This window comes from Medicago sativa, chromosome 2 (genome assembly GCF_051527215.1).
Source record: "Medicago sativa cultivar Bolivia chromosome 2, Bolivia_mono, whole genome shotgun sequence".
In the NCBI taxonomy this organism is placed as follows: Eukaryota; Viridiplantae; Streptophyta; class Magnoliopsida; order Fabales; family Fabaceae; genus Medicago; species Medicago sativa.
The window spans coordinates 5,549,189-5,560,613 of record NC_140750.1 but is presented as its reverse complement, the minus strand read 5'-3'; the positions used below and the strand labels follow the sequence as shown (position 1 = coordinate 5,560,613).

Here is an 11,425-nt window from a genome sequence, read left to right as displayed (position 1 = left end):
TCAAAAAATTTAGGTGGTTGTTAGGGTTAAGTGTGTTGGCTTTCTTTAGGTTGATAAGAAGTTAGATTAATTTAGGTTGATAAGAAATTATCTTAGTTTGTTTGTAATTTGATGTTTTAAAATGTTGATGTTTAAGTATGTTTATGTTTAAGTACTGATGTGTAAGAACTTTAATGTACCTCCATGGTTAATTGAATGAAAAAGTTGCATTGTGTTCATTGTGTTATTTTGTCATTGCTTAAGCCATGAAGGCAACTGCTATTCATATACGACTCTGCATATACCTTAACAGGTAGTGTTCATTGTGTTATTTTGTCACAACTCAAGCCATGAAGGCAACAACTATTCATATATGACTTTGCATAAGCCTTAATAGATACAACAAAAAGTAAAAACACCTGGTGCATCTAAAATAAAAGCAACTGTTATAGAGAAATACCAAATAGATATATGCATCAAAATAAGGCACCGTCATATAAGCCATTACATACAAAATAGAGGCATTTGGGCCATTGTCTGAAGCCATTGCATCAAAATAAGGCATTGTTTAAAGCCATTGCATCAAAATAAGGCATTGTCTAAAGCCATTACATCATAATAAGGCATTGCCTAAAGCCATTACATCATAATATGGAATATACTATTCAGCTAGTTCTCCTGAGTGAGTTCCCCATTATCTTCCACTCCAATTTCAATAGGATTTGAGTCAACAGTTCCTGGTGCACCTGCCTTTGGTTGTGGTCCAAAGTAACATGTCCTCCCACTCCTTCTAAGATGATTGAAATTGTAAATTGGCACTTTGGAAGTTGATTTTGAAGTAGATCCTTCACAACAAGTCCTTCCTTTTCATGTCAAGTTGGTGGCTGCCTTCTTTTTGAGTTGAGTAACATCATATATTATCTCTTTATTTTTCTGTGAATTAAAAATAAACATAATGTTAGATTAACTCAAAAAGTTAAACATCATGTTAGACTAACCTTTGATGGAGGCTTAAACTGAGGGTTAACAGGCTTAACAGGGTTCTTGTCATTAGCAGGTGGATTTGCAGGATTAGCAGGTGGCTTGTTTGGTTTAGCAGTTGGATTTGAATGTTTAGCAGTTGGCTTTGCAGGTTTAACAACTGTCTTGGTTGGTTTAGCAGTTGGCTTTGCAGATTTAGCAATTGGTTTTGCAGGTTTAGTAGCTGTCTTGGTTGGTTTAGCATGCTTTATAGCAGGTTCAGCAATGATAGGATCAGGATTTCCATTTGCAGTGTTGTCTTGGTTTTCCACAGCAATGATAGGATCTGGATCTTGGTTTTCCACAGTTGGTGCATCTTGGTCCACAGGTTCATCTTGGTTTTCCATCCTTCCTGCATTCCTTGGTGGCTTCCTCTGTTAAAGTTCCCAAACCATAACTGATTAGAAGTTTACAATATATTAAGATTATTCATAAATATAATTGTAATTGTAATCACAATTTTACCTTCCTTTTCTGTGCATCTGGGTTAACAACTTCACTTTTGCATGATCTGTTATTATGTCCTGACTGACCACACTTTATGCACTTGTATCTAGTACATTGTCTCTTGTATTTTCTACCATTTCCATCTTCATCAGGTTCTCTTCTTCTTAATTTTTTTGGCCTTCCAGGTCCTCTCTTATGAGATGGTGGCAACATCTCTTCCACATCCACATTTGGCCACATATCTTCACCATTAAGTGCACTTATACCATAACTATAGCATCTTTCATAGGCTGCTCTAGAATAACAGTCATCAACATAATCCTCAAGTCTTTGAGACCTTTTACCAATTGCAGCAATAGCATGCCTACAGGGAATACCTACTAGCTGCCAGAAGTTACAAGTACAAGTCCTTTTCCCAATATCAACTATGTACTGATAACCCCCATATAATTTATGCACTTCATATTCATCATCTATTCTCCTAATGACCCTCCAGTTTCCACTAAATTCAATTTCAACATTTAGTCTTTTCCTAGGCATTGACATTATCCTATGTTGCCATGAACTAAGTTTATATCTAATTGTTGAAATTCTATTCATCAGATATGTTCTAATCCACTCACACATGGTAATAGGTGGCTTATCTCTTGCACACAGTATTGTGGAATTAAAAGCTTCTGATAAGTTGTTCATCAAAACATCACACTTAGAGTAATAATTAAAAGCATGCTTACACCAAAGCTTAGTAGGATGCTGCATCAACCACTCCCATGCTCCCAAATCAAGTGCCTTCAGTTCTTGCATCTTTTGCTCCCAGACTTGGTAATATGTTGCTTTTGCTGCCCCCATCATCAAGTCTCTAATAGCAGTACCTCCTCCAAACTTTTTCTTAAAGTTTGCATATAGGTGCCTCAGACAAAGTCTATGCTCACAAACTTCAAGTAACTCATCAAATATACACATAAGTCCCTTCAAAAAAACACAACCATGAAGAGGTAAGCACATAATAGAAAGATATAACAAATCAATTAAAATTGACAAAGAGTAACTAAAATTTACCTTTTGTTGATCTGAAATAAAGACCCATCTCTTCTCAGTACCAATATCATCAAGTAACAGGGTCAAAAACCACCTCCATGATTCCTTGTTCTCAACTTCAACAATGCCAAAAGCAAGAGGATAATATTGGTCATTAGCATCTCTGCCTACTGCTATCAAGAGTTGACCACCATATTGTGTCTTCAAGTGACATCCATCCACACCTATGAAGGGTCTACAACCATTCAAGAACCCTTGCTTACAGCCTTCAAAACAGAAATAGAAAGATCCAAATCTAGGCTGAAGTGTTGGTCCCACTCTTTCAACATTTATTTTCACTGTGTTTTTCTCTGAAGCCCTCTTAATCTCAACTGCATATCTCCATAAGTTAGAGTATTGTCTTGTAGCATCACCATCAATGATTTCCCTGGCTATCATCTTAGCTTTCCATGCCCTCCCAAATGTTATTCCCACACCATAATCCCTCCTCATGTCATTCATTATAGTGGTGACCCTCAAGTCTTCATTAGACATCAAAGCTGGCACAACAGCTTTTGACACTCACTTGGATGTGGCAGATCTATTTTCACCTACTTTAAGACAAGTGTGGTCCCCATCCCATGTCTTAATCCTATAAGTGTGTTGGCCACTCACTTGACCACAAAAAGCCAAAAACATATAGTCCTCCTTTTCCCTTTTTTTACAAACCACTCTACATCTTATCAAGTCATTTTTCACAAACTTTATCTCATATCCATTTAATACTGTCCATTCAAGTATTGCTTCTTTGAACTCTTTAGTATAACTGAACTCCATTCCAACCTTGAACTTAAATGTCTTACAAAGTTGTAACTTCCTAAACCTTTCATATTTAGGACCTTTCTTCCTATCAGAATCATCAGGGTCACTGCTACCTAACTCATCACTTTCATAATCACCATCAATCTGAACATCGTCTAATAGAGCAGGACCTTCACTTGCAACTGTTGTCTTTTTCTTGGTTGGATGTTTGCAATGCTCTCTTTTTCACCCTATATTATTTACCTTCAATCATCACTCTATTTGTTCCATTCATAGGTAGGGAATATTCCAATCCAAAACCATCATCCAAACCCAAACCTCTTTCATCTTCACTATCATCACGTGTAACACCTCTGACCTCATCCTCCTCACTACTTGAAACTCCAGTATCATATGTTACATCTTCCTCTTCATTCTCAACAACCTTTTCCTTCCCCTTATCCTTACACATAACCTCTGCACCAAACTTTTCATTTCCCTTATCATTAGACATGTCATCTGCATCAATACACCTAGGTAACCTTACATCAGCATCCTTATCAACCACATCATGCTCAACATATATGGTAACCTTACATCTTTTTCTTGCTGCATATTTCATGATCTCAGTAGCAACTTCATCCAACCTAAACAGTCTAAACGCAACTTCTTCATCAACCTGCCACCACAACCTATAATCTTCCCCATACTTAAACTGTTTCACTAACTCATCCACTATTCCTTTAGCTTCAAAATAGCAAAACTTATCTGCATCAACATCTATGAATGACTCTACACCATCTTTGTAATAGATAAGCCAGTCCCTTACAAAAGACCCCCATGATGAAACCCAACGGTTACAAACATGCTACACATGCAAAATGGAACAAAAAAAAAATCAAAAAAATTTTCCAATTTGGTCCCCACAAGGAAAATGACAAAACAGTGCATAAATACACACAACTACTACTATTTTCAACATTAAATATGTTGTTTTTTAGGAAAACTTACAGTATAAAGAAACCCTAACAAGATCCTAGCCGTCGGTTGCAGCTTCGCCCCACTCCACCAAGAAGAACCTGCAAATCGCAGCCATACATTAACCAAACCAAAACCACAACGAAAAAGGGAAAAACGGATACAAATAAAGGGAAAACGGATTCAACTTAGCGATGAACACGAACACGAAACCAACATACCTGAAACGAATCGATTGTGTTATATTTCAGTTTGGATGACTTTGATTTGAAAAGGAATGGAAGAAGATGAACAGGAATGGAAGAAGATGGAACGATGGAGAAGAAAAGAGGGAAATGAGAAACCCTAAAATTTTCCCACCAATTCTTCAATTATATATATATTTTTCAATTAATAAAAAATATTTGTTTTAATTTTATTAAGTAAATATGTTTTTTGTTTTTTAAAAATGGAAATTAAATGATTAAGTATGTTTTAATTTTACACCTGGCTGCCACATGATCAAAACTGAACAGTCAGCAAGTGACACGTAGGCAAAAATCAGACACATAGGCAAGAAAGTGGGGCCAAGGACCTTTTTAAAAAACAAAAAATTTTGCAGGGACTGATTTCAAAAAAAAAATTGCCAAGGACCAAAACCCAAATTGGCTATATTTGCAGGGACCAAAACCATATTTTAGCCAAAAAACATTTATGTATGATGACATGTAAAACTATTTTACTTACAGGGACGGATCCAGACATTTATTATACGTGGAGCTAAAATTTTGAAGAAACAATAATGCAAATTATAATAAAAATAAGAAGAGTTTTTTCTACCATATGCAAATTTGCACATGTTAAGAAATTTAAAATGGTAAGTTTGTCTTATAACTTGTGTATTTTATATTAAATATATAACTTTTTAATAAACAATATTGGTGTTTTTCAATGAAAGTTACTTCCTTTGTGCATGCGGTGCATCCATATCAGGCACATCAATATCATGCTTATTACAAATTTTAATAACTTTAGATATAAATTCTTCTCATCCCTCATTCCTCATTTCTTATAATTATTTTTTGGTATCATTAACAAGTGACAAAGCATTCAAAAATCTCATTTTTAACATGTATTTTATTTATTAAAAAAAATGGAAAATTTCATGTGGAGCTTTAGCTCCACATTGCTCTCAAATAGATCCGCCCCTGTTTACTTATGAGAAATTATATTTGTATAACCACTTTGTTATAACTTTTTGACAACTATCTCTTTCATATTTACATTATTTTTTTATTTTTTTTCTATTATTTTTTACCAATAAAAAGAGAAAAAAAATTATCACCAAAATTGTCTCAAATGGTATTCAAATATCACAATATTTTTTAAGAAAAATATCTCAACTCTCTTGCTTATTCATGTTACACAAAGCTCTTTACTTTATATGAAGAGATGTGTCTGTTATTTGGAATATAGTTTGGAATATATCACTTCATATATGTGGTATGCCCACCTTGTCTTTTTCTTTCTTTGACAGAATTGGTTCACTTTTCTCCACTTTATTATGGATTTTCAAAATTGTGGTAGTTAATTTCATCAATCATAAATAAATAAAACTGAACATGTGAATCAGATTAACAAAGAAAAACTGAGCTTGTCCCCCTAAACGCATATACTTTTTGAAAAGATAAAGTTTGAAAACTTGTTTTCATACGAGTGTAGGGTATATGGACCTACATTAGAAGTAGAAAAATATATAAACATATACATTAAAATATATATCATTTAATTATTTTAAAAATAAACATTATTGATTTTTTTCTTTTCTATCTTCTTTTAAATATGTAAGTGTGATTAAATGTTGTGCTCAAATGTCCCATAAGTCATAACTCAACTGACAAAAATATCAAAATTGTTAGACCAGACGTCATGACCGGAGTTCGAACCCTGACACCTTTCACTTTGTGTGTGTGAGTTTATGATAACTTTGTCATTTCGTCTATCTGAAAAAAAAAATGTTGTGCTCAAATGTTATAATCACCTAAAACTTCCTCGTAAAATATACTACTCTAAAATCAAATATTTATCGAGAAAAAATCAAACAAAGTTATATATTTAATTAAAATTTGAAACTAATATAAGTCTATAGTTAATTTCGAAGGGAATATTGTTGTCATGATTTTTTAATGTTGTTAGGTTGAGTGTTTTGGAAGTAACTAATAAAAAGTGGAGTATCATAAGGTGGGACTCCATTGTCTAACAATGGGCTATGCAATCACGTGGTCGCACAAACCAACATTGTTGTTTCTATAGTCATTTTTAACAATGGAAAATTTCAAAATCCTGCATAAATTATCATCTAAAAAGCTAATTAAAAAAAGTTATTGAAATGATACAAAATAACTTTAACAACAACTTTTTTATGTTTTGTCATGTTCAAAATTAATTTTTTATAAATTTCAAGCACTGATTAAAAGATGAAAAGAAATGAATTCATAATTGCTTATAAACATATAATATTAATTCATTGTTATTTTTTTTATCGAAGATTTAATTTATTATAAAATAAAAATTCTAATAACATTTAAGAACTAATAGTTATTTTTGACTCGTTTAGGTTATTTTTGGAGGTTGTATTGTATTTTTTTCGTGCTTTTCTGCGAGTTGTTGTTGTTTCTTACACCCTCTCGTTGATGAATAAATTTTGCCGTTTCAAAAAAAATAAAATTAGGAACTATTAGTTTTAATTTTAAATTTTAAATGAATTCATTTTTATTGTATTTGTCAGAAACCATGTCATCATTTGTTTAGGCCTATCTATCTAGCACTATATAGAGACAGAAACACTTGTTGTTGTGTCTTCATTCATTTGTTGTTGCTTACATTCAAGAAACTTCTTAGAAAGAAAGCCAAAAGCTGTTCTCTTTTGTATTTATCTTGGTATGTTTCTGTTTTCATTTTTGTTATATACTATCTTGTTTCATCCCTAATTAGATTCCATATCCATTCTGTTTCTTTTATCATCATCTTCAGGTTATTATTATTTTTGGAAGCACTTTCTTGTTTCATTTAATTTTCACTACTTAGATTAGATCTTGTGTTTTTGCTTCCTTTCAAAGATTTCTTTTCCTTTTATAGAATTCTAGAATAGGAAATGAATTGAAGTATTATGGAATTTCTCTTTGTGGGTTTTTTATGTCAAGCAATTTGTAATTTATATATGCATCTTCAGGTGGTTGGATTTATAACTGTTTGCCTTATGTGTATTTGTAAGTAAGTTTTGTTCTATGCTATTTTTTTTTATATATTAGTTATTATGTTATGTTCTTCTGTGCCGGAGTTTGAACTTCGATCTTTTAACTCTTAGCTCAAATCAGTGGAGTTACCAACTTGTTTTTTGTGATTGCACACAAGCACATGATCATGATTCATGACATCTTATAGGACACTAGAGGTTTCCAGATAATCTTAGATTAGATGGTTTGTCTTGGTGAATCCCCAGAATATGAATAAACTAGTGATGCTAGTGTCCTAGGAAGGATTTATTCCTATATATGCAATTTGTAGTTTTTTTTTTTGTTTTTTTTTGTTTCTTATCATCAATAAATATGATGTTGACAGTGCTTGATTTAATAGATTTGATGTGCTTCTTTCTTTCCATGTGCCACAAGAACCATAGAAGTAATTGTGTTGTTTTATGCATTCATGATTTTTAGTTTTTATGATACTAATACTTTATAAGCTAGTTGTGGATAGGGATTGAAATATTGCTTATGAACAAGAATTTATTTGGTCCACCTTGCTGAGTGAGTTGATCTTCCACTTTGAATTACATGTCAAGGTCAATGGCATCACTTCATTGAACCAATTTGGATACTTTCTCAATTGTCAATTTTTCTTTTATTGGATTGAGTTGATGAAATTGTAATTGATTTATATACTTTCATGTCCTATAGTTAGTTTCAATTATGAGTGACTTAATCTATTAATCTGATTCCTCCAATACTTTTTTCTTTTGTGTATTCAGGGCTGAAGAAGCACCAATAAGTAACTCTTTTCACTTGTGAGAACCAGTTCCTTGATTCATGGCATTTGAGCACTGTTTTTCCCATGAATTGAAAACCATTCCAAATTCCATGTCAGAAGCAGAAGATTCCAATGGTTGTTTTGATTGCAACATCTGCTTAGACTTCGCCAACGAACCGGTAGTCACCCTTTGTGGCCACCTTTACTGCTGGCCTTGCATCTACAAGTGGCTCCATGTTCAAAGTGATGATTCTCTTGGATCTGATGAACATCCACAATGTCCTGTATGCAAAGAAAATATATCACATACCACAATGGTCCCATTGTATGGCCGCGGTGGCCACGCTCCACCGAGTGGAAAATCTTCTTGTTGTGATGATAATTTTGTACCACCAAGACCAACTGCTTCAGGTGCTCAAGCTCTTTTGGCAACAGCTTCTCAAAGTGATCATCATCAGCGACTTCCGTATCGAAATCCTTATCAGGGACAATATTTAAACTCTTCCTCATACCAACAACAAGAGGGTGATGCTACTTCACAAATGCTTAGTCTTGGTGCCTCAACGACCTCAAGATCTCGCCAGCATCCTGTGGTTGGAATGTTCGAGGAGATGATTTTTGCCGGAGTAGTCGGCCACCCGCCGAATTCTTATCAGATGGTGGGAAATAATAGCTCTAGATTGAGAAGGCAAGAGTTGCAGACTGATAAATTTTTGAACAGAATTTCAAATTTTCTATTTTGCTGTTTTCTTTTGTGTCTTATTGTCTTTTGAATGTGCAATTGGGATGAGATTATTATTAATGTGCATTGGAGAACTTGATTCAATGAATTATCATTGGTCAGAGAATTTGTGCACTTCTACATTTAGTACACATTAATGGAGTTTCATATTACAGAAAGTTACTGCCAATGTTTTACTCTTACGGTACAAAATAAGGCTTAACCTAGTTCATAACTATTTCAATACCAATCCTAAACATAAATTTACTTATATAAATTCTTATTTATACTTGTTAAATTCATTTGTCTTAATATCAAATATATAGAAGACTACACAAGAATGAAAGAAAAACGGACAAGTTGCACCGCTAACTTTTTTCAATGGCAAAATCAATCCTCTTAAAAAATTATGTCCATGGACCTATGAGACAACGTTTATATATGTGATCCTTTGAAATCTTTGTAGAAAATTCACAAAACAAGTTTTTTTTTTTTGCCCACTTTGTTTGAAGCTGTTTTAAGGCAATAAAAGTTCCGATCATAAATTCCACGAGTGGATAAAACCCAATCAAGTTTAAGGGAAATTATAGTTTGGACCATCAAATACATTGCTCCAACTTACACCTCCTCAATATAAGCCATTGATATATTATAAATTTATTCTAACGGTCCTGATCTTATGATAAAAAAGTTGTTACAAGTTGTTATTTTAGTGGTGTAAGTTGGGGCATTCTATTTGGTGGTGTAAACTAAATGGCACCCAAATTTAAACATGTAGGTTTTCTTCTTATGATCGGAACACTTCTTTATTCCTGTCCATCTAAAAATATAAAAAATACGAGTTAATCTTTAGTACAATAATTATTAAAATACGGACAATATAATTTATTAAAATAAAATAATTAGTTGAAAAACAAAAATAGTAAAAATATATTGAAACTTTTGTAATCAAACACTTAAAAGTATAAAAAAAAATGTTCTTTTCAATACAAATTTTTCTTCTGTCGTTTAATTGACATCACCATATAATTATTATTTAAACTTTTTTTTTTGGTATTATTACCGAGTGTTTCGAAGTACCTTTTAAACATTATAAACTACTCCTTCCGTTTCAAAATGAGTGTCACTTTAGCCAAAAAAATTGTTTCAAAATGAATGTCACTTTACATTTATTTTCAATACAACTTTAATTTTTTTTCTTTCAACTTTACCCTTAATAAATACTCAAACTTTTCTCTCACACAATTTTCAATGCAACTTTAATTTTGTCTTTTTCTTATAAAGTAAAGGCGGTTTAGTAAAAGTGTTATATCCAATAATTATTTCATTCAATTTCTTAATTTGTTTGTCAAAGCCTAAAACGACACATTTTAAAACGGAGGGAGTATATCTTTTGAAAAAGTTAAATATTTTGATTTTCCAAACGTTAATATACACATTTTTCATAAATACAGTTATAGTTCTTATAAAGCGCTTTAAAATCACTCGTTAACATTTTTTCTTTAACCAACACACGATTACATCATTGCCCTTGCACGCTCTCCTCATCATTGCATACCTTTAGCTGTTATTAGAAGACAAAAATGTTGACAGGTAGCAGTTTTCCAAACCTTATCCTTGTAAACGAATCCCAACAAAAGAAGCTGACAGTTGCATTGCATTACAATCTTATCTTAATACTCCAATAATGTGTCAAAAGAACTTGCAAATGGAAAATCATCAACAAGGAACAAGAAAAGGAAGAAAGTCATATTTGCATTTGCACATGTTGGACAAGGGGTTCCACAACATGTACCCTTTTATTTTATTTATTAACTTTGACAATGATGATCTCCATTAGAGAATTCGGTTAGTCTTTCTAGTGAGATCTTCTTCTCCATCTATGTTTTTTCATTCATAAGACTCGGTTTTGAGTCCTTGCGTAAGATACTTGAGTCCAATTTCACATATCTAAATTTAGTTCCACTTAAATTAACCGTAGTTTTTACCTAATATAAAAATTCTAAACTTTTTTCTTTTGAAGTTGCCATCAAATATAAGAAGCCAATCAAAAAATATATTTTAATTACTAACGTAAGTGGAAGATAATTATATATAGACTTCATGTAGATATTATATTTTATCAGTCATATAATAATCAAAAAACATAATTTAATTATATTTTATCATGTAGATGTTATACAAATATTATGTTATACAAATATTTTATAACATAATATTACAACATAGTACTATAATTTTATAGAACGATTTAGTATTGTTGGTACTTTGTATTAAACTCTTGAAAAACATTGAAATTGATCCATATCAAATATTAGTTCCATGTTTTGGTCCATTCACCCTAGTAATTGACAAAGAAGGAAGGAAGGAAGGAAGGAACAGAGTCTTTCTCTTGATAACAATCAAACTAATTGAATCACGATCAAGGAGGGATTTAATATGAAAAGTGTTTGGATA

General features: G+C 32.3%; 2 protein-coding genes across 6 annotated transcripts; one reads left to right on the top strand and one right to left on the bottom strand.

Annotated features, from left to right (window-relative positions):
* Positions 1-1,227: 1,227 nt before the first annotated feature.
* On the bottom strand, positions 1,228-3,033 carry LOC146943899 (uncharacterized). The gene is made up of 2 exons (XM_085742204.1): positions 2,506-3,033; positions 1,228-2,415 (listed from the first exon to the last, which is right to left on the bottom strand). Exons 1-2 carry the CDS (start codon positions 3,016-3,018, stop codon positions 1,453-1,455), a joined length of 1,476 nt encoding a protein of 491 aa, XP_085598330.1. The 5' UTR covers positions 3,019-3,033; the 3' UTR covers positions 1,228-1,452.
* Positions 3,034-7,084: 4,051 nt separating this feature from the next.
* LOC146943898 (E3 ubiquitin-protein ligase RMA1H1-like) lies at positions 7,085-9,147 on the top strand. Of its 5 annotated transcripts, none has more exons than XM_085742199.1 (2): positions 7,085-7,161; positions 8,249-9,147. In XM_085742199.1, exon 2 carries the CDS (start codon positions 8,307-8,309, stop codon positions 9,018-9,020), a length of 714 nt encoding a protein of 237 aa, XP_085598325.1. In that variant the 5' UTR covers positions 7,085-7,161; positions 8,249-8,306; the 3' UTR covers positions 9,021-9,147. The 5 variants fall into 5 exon arrangements, with proteins under 5 accessions (XP_085598325.1, XP_085598326.1, XP_085598329.1 ...); XM_085742200.1 differs by having other exon boundaries at positions 7,085-7,254; XM_085742203.1 differs by lacking the exon at positions 7,085-7,161 and adding an exon at positions 7,370-7,490.
* The last annotated feature ends 2,278 nt before the right edge of the window (positions 9,148-11,425 follow it).

Coding starts and splice junctions, on each gene's coding strand:
- LOC146943899 (XM_085742204.1), bottom strand. CDS start 3,018: ATGTCTAATGAAGACTTGAGGGTCACCACTATAATGAATGACATGAGG. Junction 2,416..2,505: donor TTATTTCAGATCAACAAAAG/GTAAATTTTAGT, acceptor GTTTTTTTGAAG/GGACTTATGTGTATATTTGA.
- LOC146943898 (XM_085742199.1), top strand. CDS start 8,307: ATGGCATTTGAGCACTGTTTTTCCCATGAATTGAAAACCATTCCAAAT.